At 42.0% G+C, this 15620-nt stretch overlaps 1 protein-coding gene across 1 annotated transcript in view; it reads left to right on the forward strand.

The window, feature by feature from the left end:
- LOC137382723 (huntingtin-interacting protein 1-related protein-like) overlaps positions 1-15620 on the forward strand; it is a 128117-nt gene that overhangs the window by 47928 nt on the left and 64569 nt on the right. Inside the window, exons 5-6 of the mRNA XM_068055055.1 lie at positions 7031-7111; positions 11826-11902. Coding sequence (XP_067911156.1) covers positions 7031-7111; positions 11826-11902 — 158 coding nt within the window. The remainder of the gene's footprint in view (positions 1-7030; positions 7112-11825; positions 11903-15620) is intronic.

The following is a 15620-nucleotide window of genomic DNA, read 5'->3' on the forward strand; positions in this document are numbered from 1 at the left end:
CAAGGGAAATAATCCTAGTATAAGAACATAAGAAATAGGATCAGGAGTAGGCCACAAGGCCTTTCAAGCCTGCTCTGCCAGTCAATAAGATCGTGGCTGATCTTCTACCTCAACTTCACTTTCCTGCCTGATTCCTATATCCCATGATTCACATACAGGGCTGGATTTTAAGAGCCCGCTGCTGATCTCGCCAATCACATGGAGGGGCAGGCTGTCCATCCCCAGCAATGGCATCAGCTGCCTGTGCGCAGGCACTAGTGCCGTTTTTAAAGGGCAGCCAGCCCTTGCATTTTTAAAGAGGTATGCTCCCAAAAAATATACAAATTTCTAATGCCTCTTTCTGACCCCCTCCAATAACGCAGGGCGGCACAGTGGTTAGCACCGCAGCCTCACCGCTCCAGCGACCCGGGTTCAATTCTGGGTACTGCCTGTGTGGAGTTTGCAAGTCCTCCCTGTGTCTGCGTGGGTTTCCTCCGGGTGCTCCGGTTTCCTCCCACAAGCCAAAGACTTGCAGGTTGATAGGTTAATTGGCCATTATAAATTGCCCCTAGTATAGGTAGGTGGTAGGGAAATATAAGGGACAGGTGGGGATGTGGTAGGAATATGGGATTAGTGTAGGATTAGTATAAATGGGTGGTTGATGGTCGGCACAGACTCGGTGGGCCGAAGGGTCTGTTTCAGTGCTGTATCTCTAAACATTTATCTTTTAATTATTTGTCCTTCCCCCACCCAAAACACTTACCTTTTAAATGTGACCTCCCCCAGTCGAACTGCACAAGATTTAGAGTTCACCCCTTCCCACCATCCCCTGACCAAGTCCGCCCCTGCACTGCAAATCTTAACTCCTCCCCCCTCCCCACCAGTGTCACGCCACCTTTCTGTCCAGACAGGGAATTGAAGGCCCGAGAGTGCCAGCCGCCGTGCCAAGGATTACGGTGGGCCCAGAAGATTGAAGATAAGTCTATTTAAATGTATTCATTTTATTAATTTAAATATTTAAATTTGGGTCCCGTCATGCACCAGCTGGGGGTGGGGGGGTCTGCCATGGAGCCTCACTGCCGCCGGATCATGATGTCGGGGGCTTGGTCCGTGCCCTCCTGGCGTTGAGGTCTGAGGCAGGCCTCTTCTGGACCCATCTTCAGGCCCCCCCCCCTCCCGCCACGGATCATGATGTCGGGGGCTTGGTCCGTGCCCTCCTGGCGTTGAGGTCTGAGGCAGGCCTCTTCTGGACCCATCTTCAGGCCCCCCCCCCCCTCCCGCCACGGATCATGATGTCGGGGGCTTGGTAAAGTCCGGTCCAAAAATCTGTTAATTTCATCTTTGACTATACTCAATGACTGAGCAGCCACAGCCCTCTGGGGTAGAGAATTCCAAAGATTCACGACACTTTGACTGAGGAAATTTGACTGGAGTATGATTCAGGTCTGTGAATGGATGGCTCGGTTGGTACATAGGCAGCCTGGTATGTGCTGCAAAAGCCCCAGTTTCGATCCAGAGTTTGTATTGGTAGTTGGCTTCAATCTAGGTAGCTATAACGGTGCTGCAATTGGCCTTGGCTCTACCAGGCCTTGGACCCAGGCCCAGTGCTGGAGACCCAGACCTGAGGTAAGTGTGGTGGGGTCGCTGGGGCCATTCCGGCAGGCCCTGGCAATTGGGTGGGGAGGGTGGACGTTGAGTACAGTGGAGGGAGGTGCGGTCCAGGGAGGGGGGTTGTTTGCTGGTGGAGATCCTCCAAGGGTCACAGATTGCCCACTTAGGAGGGGCCCCCCCAAGCCCGCAGGGAGGTCGCCTTGTTTTACTGGGCGATCTCCCCATATGGCAGAGGCCCTCCCCCACCCTGCCACTGGCTTAATGCCAGAGGTTGGGGGGAAGAGATCCTTAAGTGGCTGTTGATAGGCCTCAAGGGCCTCATTTGGCCTCTGTGCGGGAAGGCCATCTTCGGCCTATCCTGCCCCAACTAAATTGTGGTGTGACGGGCCCTCCACTCCCCTGCCTCCAGGGGGCCAATAAGATTCAGCCCATAGTTTCAGAGAATTTTGTATTTGAACCCCTACGTCCCTATATTAATCCAAACTCTTCAGCGTCTTTTCAGATGAGACTATTTGTCTATTCTCCTATTCCTTGTTTTTTGCTCTCAAAATGTATGACTTCATACATCCACAATAAATTGTTTCTTCTTCCTTTTGGCCCATTTTGCTATCGTATGTCTTTCTGAAGTCTTTTTCCACCTCTCACAATTGTTAAGTGTATTTAAGGACTAAAACCAAATGTATAAAGACACGCAAAATAGTCAGTCCCATTATTACAGGCATAAGTTAACATTTTATTTTTGTTTTGCCACTGCTTTGCTCCCCTGCTTTCTGAATGCACTGTGTCTTTGCTGAGGTGCAGCCACCAGCCCCAAACCTTGTTCAAGTGGTCATTATTCATATGCAATTCTTGACGGTGAATGTTGCCTGGTGAGCCAACCCTGGAGGGTGAGAGCTGAGCCTAAATCTGCCTGTGTCCAATGCCCAATTCCAACAGGGATCCCAGGCTGATATCTCCACCCTCTCTGCCCCCCAGTAATCTAGACTTGCCTTGGTCAATAGTAGCATCTTGAATGACACCCCAGCTGAGGTCAGTTAACTTAACTTAAAACACCTTGCAGACCAGGGACTTGAACCAAAACCTTCTTGTTTGGTTTGATTCAGCTATTCACTGGATACATTCAGAGCCAGATTTGTTTTTTTAAATATCTCATATCAGAGCCATTCGATCTTACTCTTGCAAGCATTATCCAATTGCCTTACATCTGAGTGCTTTTATTCCATACAGGAGCTTGGTGAAAGATATCTTGCTTTGTTTGGCCCTGGATCAATAGTAATAAAGGAAATATAGTTCTAGAAGGGCAAGTTTTAAAAATTAGCTAATTGATTTATAAAATCAATGTTCAGCAATCTTTAAATTAAATATGAAAGCAGCAATGTAAAGTGATTTTAGGCCAACTCATTATAAATGAATTGTGTGACCTTCCAACAATCTTCAGTTTTCTCCCACTCTCTTGAGGTGCAGTTACACAGTTGTTACCCTTCATCCAACAGACACTAGAGTGGCCATTTCTGTAATGAGAAGCTTTTTATGTTGTCTGATGCAACATAAATGAGATGCGTTGAGTTCAGTTGATTGAAGATCTCAAAACAGGTTTATTTACAGCTAACAAGTTTACACAGTGCAGAGCTATCTATTTACAGAACCTGCCTCTTGGTGTTACAGTAAGAGAGTGAGACTGGCATGTAGTCACATGACTGCATCCTGGTACCCCTCAGCTCATTAGCATACTAAGATCTTAAAGGGACATCACTCTTAAAGGCAATCGCACAACATCCCCCTTCTTTCCAAAGATAAGTCTCATATGCTAAAGGTAAAGATACATAAAATTAGATAACAGCAAAATTACTTACACAGTATGAACTTTGCAAATAAAGAGGCTCAAAAGTCCAAAAATCGTCTTTTTGGTTTGACAGCTCTTGCTTGGGGAATTCCCGTCTCATCCGTTGCTGTTCTTTCTGAAGTTTTTCCCTCTCTGCATTCAGTTTCCATTACTCTGCTTTCAGCCTGCTAACATACTCTGTTGCTTTTCTCAAAATGACCACTTTTGAGGCCTCGTCATTCTTGGGAAGTTCCGGCACCTCATCTCAATGAACCAACAGACAATGCTTCAACTCATTCCTCCTCTGCCTCCTCAGGACATTGCATGTCCTCTGCCTCTCCTCATCCCCTGGGTCTGAAGGCTTGGGGCTCAAGGTTGAGTATATGTTGGGGGAAGAATACTTAGTCTCATGGAGATACCTGTCCCTTCTGGTTCGTTGTGGTGCTGGCGGTTCTCTAGACAGCAGAAGTGAAGGCGCAGCATAGTTATTTTGCGGAGGGGGAATTGATCACTGGGTGGGGCGGATTTACTGCATAGCTTGTTGTACCTGGAGGAAACACTCCTGCCCCCTCCTGGTCTACAAGCAGCACTGTAAGCACTCACCTGATGGATTCAGCCCTTTCCACCTCCTATTACCTGCTGAATTTCTTGAGACCCGGGAAACCTGACCAGCATGGGCTAAAAATAGAAACACTGTTAAAATGAAAACACGCAGCCTAGTTTAAAAGATTTCAAAGACTAACCCTCTCCTGTGAGTGGATCAGTCACCTGCCCCTCATCTGACCACTGAGGTGAGTGTCTTTACAGAACTGCTTGTAGGCTAAGAAGGGCAGGAGAGTTTCTCCAGGTACAACAAGCTACCCAGTAAATCTACCCTCCCCACCCCCCCACCCCCAATCAGCAATCTCCGTGCCCCACCCACCCCACAAAACAGCATCTCACCCTGCCCCCCACAACACATTCTTTCCCCGTGATCTCTCCTCCTCACCCCCCCACCCCCACTAGATCCCCTGAGCACAATCTCTCGATGCCTCCCTCAGCTGCTTTTTGTTCAATGGCTCCTTGTACTGCATGTTTTTCTGCCCAACAGATTTTTAATTTTTGAACCTCAAGATATCCCAAAGTGTTTTACAGGCAACAAAGTACTTTTGAAGTGTAGTCACTGTTGTAATATAGGAAAGGCGGCAGCCAATTTGTGCACAGCAAGCTCCCACAAACGGCATGTGATAAGGACCAAATAATCTGTCAGTGGTGTTGATTTGAGGGATAAATGTTGGCCAGGACACTGAGGAGAACTCACCTGCTCTTCTTTGATATAGTGCCCTGGGAGTATCTAGGTCTACCTGAGGACAGATGGGACCTCAATTTAATTATCTGATCTGAAAGACAGCATCTTTGACAGTGCAGCACTCCCTCAGTATTGCATTGGAGAATCAGCTTGGATTTTGCATCCACAGCTTTCTGCTCGGGCGCAGGAGTGCCACCACTGAACTCTGATGGACACTCTATATACATATCCTCGCATTGCTTCTGGACTCCTATGAGCTTTCATTGTTCACATACAGGCTAAACACTATTTCAGGGCCAATTAGACCCTTGCAATACAGTTGACCATCTGTTATTCTATATATAGAAATTGAGTCTCCAAAGAGGCAGCCACCAAGGTAAAAATATCTGGGCGTACCACAAGGGTGCACATCAGGAATGCTGTGACATTCTGTTCACCCTCCCATCAACTGAAATTACACTGAGTCAGCCAGCATTCCTGCTGCAGCTGTGCAGTAAAGCCAGTGTCAATAGGTAGACGATAGTAAGCTCTCCAGAGGAAACCCTGAGTATGATAGTTTTTAATTGTTTGACTAGCTGTGTTAAAGTTTGCCCTCTATACTGTGAAGTTCAGAGTAAACTATATGCCATTTAAAATTGTGGCAATGCTGAAAGTTATATTAAAGCCCAGTAGTTAAACATTATCCAAATAATGTGAAGGAATCAATCTCCAGGTCATGATTATCATGCAATTTATGCAAAAAGCCACATCTAATTATGTGAATAAAAGCAAAATACTGCAAATGCTGGAAATCTGAACAGCAAGTGCTGGAATTACTCAGCAAGTCATGCATCATCTGTGGAGAGAGAAGCAGAGTTAATGTTTCAGCTCTGTGACCTTTGAGGTTACAGACCTGAAATGTTAACTCTGCTTCTCTCTCCACAGATGCTGTCTGACGTGCTGAGTATTTCCTGCACTTGCTGTTTTTATATCTAATTTATGTGAATTAGGGTTACATTTTTCTCCATAGTTTTGTAATCATTGAAAAACTTACTTCTGCGTGCTCTTCCTATCAATGTTCCCATTATCAATTCCAACACCCACATTTATGATGAAAATTGTTGTCATTCAACCCTGTTGCCAATGGCTGCTGTAGTGCCATCACTGGCTGGAGGGCTTAATTACATTGTGACAAATTTGCATCAGTAATTTCCTTATAAATATGGAAATGGAAATTCAGAATGAAAAATGTGAAAGTAAGGCTAAAATATATGACTTTAAAGTGGGGATTAAATTACATCTGTGTGCCCTGGTCCAATTATTCTCCATGCTTTAATCTTGCTTCGTCACATGGACAATTGACTAGTAATTTGGAGGAATTGTTAGTACTGTTCAGCCAATCACCTTTATCTGATAAACCAGCTTTCAGAGCAAGTGGACTAAGGATATAGAAAAGCACACTTGTACATCAGCAGTTTGTTCCCTCTTGCTATGAGGACAGGGATAAATTAAGCTTCCTATGCTGTGTTTATATGATTCTTAGACTGTATTCTGTTTTCAGTGAGGAACAAAATTGCATATTCCTTTCTCAGAATTTTTTCGTCTCAACTTCGGTAAGAAGTCAAAGAGACTTCTCTGACTGGTTTTAACTAACCCCTGGAATCTGTTTCAAGACTGCTAGGGCGTATTATAATGGTTTTTTAAAATCTCATTTCTGTTGCTGGTGTCTGGAAATAATTCCATTTGTGAATGAATTCATTCAATAGTTATGAAAAAGAAGCATTGTATGGCTGATCTGCTCCACCTTCTGAAGTGAAGCGCGATGCAGTGTAACCCCAGACGCTATGCAGTAGTAGGTTTATAATAGGAGAGAGATTGTTTGTCCTGTAGCACGCTATATGTCATAATATACGCATACCCTTAAGGTTCAGGTCATAAAGTGTGTTGCTTGTTTCAAAAAGAAAAAATTGAGCGCAAGCAAAAATTGAAACGTTGGTAACTGTTCATTTACTTTGCATACAAGGCAAAGTGGCACTAGGACTATCCGAGGCTGAGGTATGTGGCAGTTAAAGTGAAAACATTATTCATGAACCAAACCTCTTGTATTTATTTGAAGTTAATCGTTACAAATGAGCAAAATAGTACAGAGATGTTACTGGATATGGATTGAATATTCTCTTGAGAAGTTTCCCTTAAATAAAATAGCTTTTAAATTTGTTATTTTGTTTAGAAGGAATATTACTTGCAAGATCAAATCCTTTTCATAGTTTAAAAAAAAAATTATGTCTTTCCATTTTAGGATTATGTCTTTGAATTTGGTGATTAAAATCTTGTTTAAAAAATTCCTTTAGGGTCATATGCATGATCGGTATGGGCAGTTGGCAAGTGTCTACGTCAAACTACTTAGTACCAAGATGGATTTTCATAAAAAGGTATTTGCTTCATTGTACCAGTTGAATGATGTGCCTTATTTGGATGATTTTTTTCTGAAGAGAGATATGCAGATAGACTACTTGTGTTAAATCTAATGTGTTAAAACTTCATGCATGCCTTGTCCGTTGATAAAATATCAAAATTATTCTTCATTGACCCCGTGAAACAAAAAAGGGTGTTAACAAGATCAAATCAGATAATAAGAAAGAACATGCTCCACAACATTTCACATTAAATAGTTGACTATTGAAGCTTAATCATTATTGATATGTAGGCAATTGACATGAAGCATTTGTTTCCAATAGTTGTGTATGGAATGCAGACAAGTGCTGGTTGATTAAATATCCTATGACGTTGTGAATGTTACATTTTTAGGATCATTTAACAATATGTAAAATATTATTGACCATGTCAGTAACTGGGTAAACATTTAAATATATGGTGTGACCTGTGGAGAAGTGGAACTAGAATAAACAGTACACTCCTCCCGCCTCAGTCGTAACATTGTCCACATGCTGTATTTATTGTGAACTTGAATGATTCTTCAAGAAAGATAGAACTTGCGTTTATATGGTGTCTTTCACAGCCTCAGAACATCCCAAAGCAATTTTCAGCCATAAGGTACATTTGAAGTATAGGCACTGCTATAATATAGGGAAAGGTGGCAACCGGTTGGCACAGAGCAAGGTTCCACAAACATAACTAGATAAATGAACTGTCGTGCCCTGTACAGGCATGTCTTATTCATAACTTTAAACATGGACTATATTCAGCATAACAACGTCTGGAAATGAATTTTCCTTTTGTTTTAAATGAACCACAATGGACATTAAAAGTGGACATGGGCTGCAAAGATGGCCACCAAAATTCAGATGACCCTGACTTGTGTTTTCAAGAACTTACTCACTGTCTGCGAGAGCATGAGAATACCTTCCAGACTAAGAGGTGTCATCAACGCCCATCCAGAAACCATCGAGAGACCTTCCTGAATTGAATGGTCTTCTCCTGAAACAATTGCTCCCTTCAGGATGAATGTCTTAGAACAATAAACAGGATGAGGCTGATCAACCCAGATCCCCACCATATTTGGGAAAGGAACTGTGAAGTGGGGCAGCCATGTTGGTCTGTTTTCTTTTAAATACAGACTGCAGAAAAAGCAGCCAAGCAGTACCATTGTGCCTTAAAATAACTGGAGACTGTAACATCTTAGAGTCTCCGAACCTGTTCCTTTTCAAGTCCACCAGTACAGAAAACCAGCCTCTTAATAATAAGTCAGCAAGCAATCAACTTTGTGACCTGCTGAAACTCGACCTCTTCGAGAGAATCCTGCAAAGACTTCAATGTACAACTTCACCTATCAAATCCACCAAACTACATTTCAGGAGTGAAAAGCCTTCTTCACCAGGCCCGCAATGCATGCCTTTCCCCAAGACGAATCAAATCACGTGACTTATGAACTATTCTTTTGCTTGTAATTTGTAAAAGTGCACTTTCATTTCAACGGCTTTCTTTCTCATGTGGGTGTGTGAGTGGTGAGTGAGTGACGTGTTCAATTTTCAAGATGAGCGTGTGAATAAAAAACCCACAAAAAGAAAAAGAAAGGATATAATTGCACAGGAAACAGTTCAGAGGAGGTTCACTCAACTGATTTGGGATGAGAGGTAGGTTACATTATGAGGAAAGGTCGGACAAGTTGGGTCTGTGGGTCTGTGTTCATTGGAGATGGTGATCTTATTGAAACATAAAAGAACCTGAGGAGACTTGACAAAGTGGATATTAAAATGATGTTTCCTCTTGTAGAAGAGACTAAAACTAGGGGGCACCATTTAAAACGAAGGGGGTCTCCCATTTAAGACCGAGATGAGGAGAAATTTATTCTCCCAGAGGGTTGTGACTCTGTGGAACTCTTTCCCGGAGAGCAGTGGAGGCAGAGTCATTGAATGTCTCGAAGGCAGAAGTAGACAGATTCTTGACAAACTTGGGAGTCAAAGGGTAACGGGGGCAGGCAGGTAATTGAAGTTGTGTCCACAAACAGATCAGTCATGATCTCATAGAATGGCGGAGCAGGCTCGAGGGGCTAACTAGCCTACTCCTAGTTTATATGTTGATATGTATTCAAGTTGGCCATACACTCAGGTTTAGAAACACACACAGCTTCCTTTTCAAAAACACACTGATTACGGACAGAAAAAGGGAAAGAACTGGGGTTTCAGTTCTCTCTCAATTCTGTCCTAAACAGAACAGATAATCTGTTTTTTGTGATGTTGGTTGAGGAAGAAACATTGTCTGGGACACTGGGGCAAACTTCTTACTCTTTTTAAAATAGTGCTGTGGGATCTTTTCCGCTCATGAGAGGGCAGATGGGGCCTTTGTTTAACATTTCTGCTGAAAGACAGCACCTCTGACTGTGCAGCTGGGTCCAAGCTGCATTGAGGTGTCAGCCTGGATTAGAGTATGGCTTGAATCCACACCCTTTTCAAGATGAGAGGGTGCTACACTGAGCCAAAGCTGTCACTTAAGGGTTTCTCTTATTACTAGAACAGTTTAAAAAAATTATTCATTTAGGTGTTGATCAGTGTAAGTTCTGGTTTTTGTGATCTCTTGAAATGGATTAATTGTACTAGTTCGTACCATTTCACGAATAGAAGTTGAGAGATTAGTTCCAAATCCAGTAATGAGTAATCCATGATTGTTCCTTTCAGAATGGAATTAATTTTCATCAATTGTTTCCATTCCTCTGCTGATGAAGTTGACTCATTGCTGGGGTGTGGTTCCATGGATGTTGGTCAGCTTTCTGTACCTTCTCCGTGTGGTAATTCTTTGTATGTGTGAGCCTAGACAGTGGGTGTCGCCAGGTTTTTCAGGTGTGAAGGTGCATTGCAGAAGAGACTGATCTTGTTCTTATCTCTGGTCACATACCCTCAGTAGATGCTGAATATTGATCACCAATGGGAATCCTGGCCAATTTGTTTTTTAGCTACAGTACAAAGTTATTGAAAAATTTAACAGCAACAAATACTGTTTGAAATTGAGTGCTCTGGTCGTTCCTAATATTTCTTACATCATTTGTATGGAATATAGAAATTTCATCAGCTATACAATAACTACAAAAATCCAAGGCACCTGCTTACACTTCCTTGTGTTGCCAAAGGGAATTATCCTGTTAAGCCCTTCTAATCATCATCAGTAGCTTAACACAATCTTAAAAGAAATTCAATACATTATAAAAGGAAAAGCTGAATATGGAGATTACTTAGTAAACTAGGTTAGAAGAGGCGTATTTGCACTGTGCGATCAGATGTGTAATGAGATAGGTGCCAAATGGAGGTGCAGACAGACGGTGCTACAGTTTAAGGCAACTCAGCATTTGTATGCATTTGTTTGTTGTTGCAAGAACAGCTGTCAGCAGCTGGAGCTGGAGACACTGCAATAACTATTTTATTTACTTCCATAGGCCCTCTTTTTTCCTAATGGCCTAGTGGTAGTGTATGTATGTTGCATTTATGTTGGTCCTATTGACTGCAGTGGTGATTATACATCTCTATTCTCCTCTGGTATAGCAGGGGGGATTCATCCATGTTCCCTGGCTTTCTGAGGAAGTTTGTGTACTGGCCTATGGGATTTCAACTAGTGAAAATCCCAAGCTAAAAACTAAAACTTGAATTCTTGGGTTACACCTCAAACTATCCCTATTGTGCATTATAGAAAGTGTGTGCAGCTAATATTTCTGTCTTTGGTCAAACGTGTCTGACTCTAGTACAGTCAAAAACATGCAGATACAATCCTGCATCTCCTATCTCCCAACCTGAATATTTTAAAAGGTACCCAAGAAAGATTCAGAATTGAGTTTTATCTGAAAGGTCTGGATTAGTGCATTCAAATAAACTGTTACAGTTATGACTGTTCATGAGATAACTTGTGAAAGCAAAGATTGTGTACATACATCTGCCGATATAATAGCATTAATGATTAAATCAAGGAAGAGCTTACAGGACACCGTTTAATTCTCACTGAAACACAGCCCACTGCGCTTTAAGACCAATCCAAATGCCAAGCAATTCGAACATGCAATGCCTGCTTTTTTGAGTGCTAAATAGCCTCCTAAACCTCCAAAATAGTGGGCAGGAAATGCCTGCTGATTACGAACTGGAAGTGTGCCACCCGCCACATTGGTGTAGAGAAAAGAATTGATGTCCAGGGCCCATGCCTAAAATGGGCATTAACCCTTTGCAAATTCAAGTAAGGGGCCTAACACCTGTTTGAAGCCTCCTCTACAACATTGTTTTGCCCTGAATGCAGCCAGTGCTGGGCTGGCGTTCAGGAAATCTATGTTGATATATAGCCTAACAGGTGATCCTTACTGAGCCCTTACAAATAAGGGAAGTGCTTAAAATATACTTGTCTAAATATGGAGCTGGGAGGAAGTGGAGTGATTCTCCCGTCCCACAATCAAACCAAAATTGTGGAGGAATCATGAAATTATACCAGTGAGAGGCACTGAGAAATGCAATAGGCAGAGGTGATAAAGGAGGTAGGATACCATTTTCCCCATAGAGTTATTGCTAAATTTAATTCAATAACGAGAAGGAAATAGATTTCAGTTTTTTTGGATTCTAACTAACTTGAAGAGGGAGGAATCCTATTTGATGTATATCAACACCTGAATCAAGACATTTTATGATCATTTTTCTTTTTTGCTTTTGCTTTGTGCAGCATCCAGAGTTCCCACCAAATCTGGAGGTGACTGATGAAACACTGGATAAAGCTTCTGGCACAGATGTAAACAACATGTAAGTCTGAACAAGTCTTCTGGTCGTGATGCTCTGAATTGGTCTGAAGGGAGTAATGTGTTCAGAGGGTAACTCGATCACTCCAGGATTTGAAAGCCTGTTCCAATTTCAAAGAATCCTTACTTTCCTGAAGGGAGTGACCAGAAGTATGTGGGAATCCTCATCAGCCATGAATAATTGACCCAGATGTGACTGAAGGAGTATTTTTGTAAATTTGTAACATGACTACTTTGTTATTTTTAATTCCAACCTAGTTAATCTGTTTTGCTAATTCTCAAATTAAATTAAGTGGTTGGAATCTCTAAGTGGTTTCAATAAGGTCCTGAACTTTGAGCAGATCTCGGGTGATTTATGAACGTTTTATAAATCTTGAGATTAGTTTCTGACCTTGAAATTGCATTCATTATTTTTCAAAAAGTAGAACAGTTGGTATGTGTGTATATATAATATAGATAATGTATGTGTGTGTGTGTATATATGTATTCAATTTTCCACCTCTTTAGGCTTTCTGTGCCATACAGAAAATGCTAATAAGAAGGACAAATAGGTTCTCCTAGTCCTCTGCCAGTGCTGCTCCATAACTGATTGCTGGAGAATGTGGAAGAGCTGCTTGAGATGACCCTTCCTCTTAGTCTTAACCTTAACTCTTCTGTTTTGCACTGTATACAATGCTGTTCCATTTTGTATTTTCCCATAATGGAAATCCATGAGGTTTCTCTTGAAAGAAATTGCTAGAACAGCACTAACTGTATTGGGTGACGGGCTGTTCCATAACTAAGTTTCTTTTAATAAAACCACACAGGTTGTTCCTCAAATTGGAGCTTCCATTCTAAGGACCTGTTGTTGGAGTTTGAGTATCTATTAGCCTCCATCATCAATCTGGTTATCTTAACAATCCAGATCATATCTCCTTCATCGATATTTCATTAATAAATTATGTCAACATCTCAAAACACTTGACAAATGAATTATTTTGAAACTTAATGACTATTATCTAATCCACAGTAAAAAAAAAACAGCAATAAGATGAATGAGCAGTTAATCAATTTTGGGGTGAAGGGAGGAGTGTTGCCATGGGCACTGAGAGAACTTCGTGGTTCTCTTAACGTGCCATAGAATTATTAACACCCGCCTGAATCATGAGAACAGACAAGTGAGACCTTGACGATGTCTCAGCTGAAGGACAGTACCTTTTTTCTTTTAACACTCCCTAAGTAATGCACTAGAGTGCCAGTTTAAGATTGTGAGCTGAATTCCTGGTAAAGGGCTGGAACTCCCTACTTTCTGATTCAGAAATCTGAGTGCTACTTAGCTGAGCCATATTCTGTATAGTGTCAGCTCCATAGTACCCTTTTTACATTGGAGAATTAGGTGAATGAACTTCAGGCTGCAGACTTTTTATGTTTTAATGTGTCTGCGGAGTGTCTCAATTGCTAGTATGGATGGTGCATGCTCACTGGCACTTTCCTGTGTGGTTTCTGCAAATAGCATTATTACAATGGAGTACCGGAAGGTGACTGCACTGCACTGTGCTACCTCTGAATTTATTTTAGTGTGACTTATTCCAATCAACTGCAGCATTCATCCAGTCTATACTGCGCAACAAGAGGTGGTTTGGTTGCTAAGTATACTTTGGTAGAAGTAGAGAGTGAAAGTTGATTATTCTATCTTCACAAATGTTTATACCTCCTGCTGGTTTCTAAGGCAAGTAAAAAAAAAAAATCAAAGCATGTAGAATTTCAGGAAATCTATTCGTTCGTATTAATCCCCGGTGCAAAATGTACCTACTAAAGGTGTTTTGGGTCTTGGGATCATTCTTGTCATTATTCTTTGTACTTTCTGTAGAGCGTTGTTCTCTTTTTGGAGGTAAGCTTTAAAAAAAAAAATCTGGATGCAATTTTCTGCGTGAGTGAGCTGACAAATTATCCCATTAACATCAGCCACTTGAACCCACACTCTATGCTCTCTTGATGTGTCCTTATACTCCGTAGATTAGTATTGTGCTGTGAATGGATATTTTCGAGCGCCAGTCTATAATACTTTAGGTAGTTTCCTACGACACAATAACTACCCTATATTACCATATAAATTAGGAGCAGAAGTAGGCCAAGCGGCCCGTCGAGCCTGCTCCTTCATTCAATAAGATCATGGCTGATCTGTTTCTGTCTCGAATTCCACACTCCCACCTACTCCCAATAATCATTGATTCCCTTGCCTAACAAGAATCTATCTACCTCTGCCTTAAAATTATTCAATGACCCCACCTCCACCACCTTCTGGGGCAGAGAATTCCAAAGCCGCACAACCCTCAGAGAAAAAATTTCTCCTCGTCTCTGTCCTAAAAGGGCGACCCCTAATTTTAAAACAGTGCCCCCTAGTTCTGGACTCACCCACAAGAGGAAACATCCTTTCCACATCCACCTTGTCAAGACTGTTTAGGATCTTATAAACTTCAATCAAGTCTCCCCTCGTTCTTCTAAACTCCAGTGAAAACAAGCCCGGTCTGTTCAACCTTTCCTCATAAGACAACCTGCTCATTCCAGGTATCAATCTAGTAAACCTCCTCTGAACTGCCTCCAACGCATTCACACCCTTCCTTAAATAAGGAGACCAAAACTGCACACAGTATTCAAGATGTGGTCTCGCCAATGCCCTGAATAACTGAAGCATAACAACCTTACTTTTATTTTCAATTCCTCTCGTAATGCAGGAGAGTATTCCATTAGCCTTCTTTATTTCTTGCTGTACCTGCATACTAACTTTTTGTGACTCATGTACACTGAGATCCCTCTACACCTTGGAATTCTGCAGTCGTTCTCTGTTTAAGAAATACTGTTTTTTCATTCCTGCCAAAGTGAACAACTTAAATTTTCCCAACTGCCAGATTTTTGCCCACTCACTCAACCTATCTATATTGGTCTTCAACCTCCTTATGTCCCCTTCACAACATACTTTCCCACCTATCTTTGTGTCATCTGCAAATTTAGCTACCATGCCATCGCACCCCTCATCTAAGTCATTGATATAAATTGTAAAAAGTTGAGGCCCAGTACAGACCTTGGCGGGAGTCCACTCATCACATCCTGCCAATCAGAAAAGGATCCATTTATGCATACTCTCTGTTTTCTGCCAGTCAGTCAATCTTCTATCCATGCTAATATGTTACCCCCTACACCATGAGCTTCTACTTTGCGCAATAACCTTTTATATGGCACCTAGTCAAATGCCTTCTGGAAATCCAAGTATACAGTATGTCAATGTCTCCCCTTTATCCACAGCGCATGTTACTCCTTCAAAGAACTCCAATAAATTGGTTAAACATGATTTCCCTTTCATAAAACCATGCTGACTATCCCCGACTACCTTGAGTTTTTCTAAGTGCCCAGCTATAGCCTCCTTAATGATCAATTCTAACACCTTCCCCACAACAGACGTCGAGCTAACTGGTCTATAGTTACCTGTTTTCTGCCTCCCCCCAACTTCTTGAACATTGAGATCATGACCATCGCATCTAACTGTGATACTTGTCATTGTACACACGAAAGATGGTGTCACATTAAGGGACGGCTGTCATAGCAGGTGCATGGTAATATAAAGAATGTAACATTCAGAGATCTGATGGCATTGCAAAGCCATATTCTTGTGAACTGTTGCCAGGTCCTACTTAAAACAAAAAGCGTGGTGCCCCATTCTCTCCCTTTTTGGGATTGAAATCCTG

This window comes from Heterodontus francisci, chromosome 23, assembly GCF_036365525.1.
Source record: "Heterodontus francisci isolate sHetFra1 chromosome 23, sHetFra1.hap1, whole genome shotgun sequence".
Lineage (NCBI taxonomy): Eukaryota > Metazoa > Chordata > Chondrichthyes > Heterodontiformes > Heterodontidae > Heterodontus > Heterodontus francisci.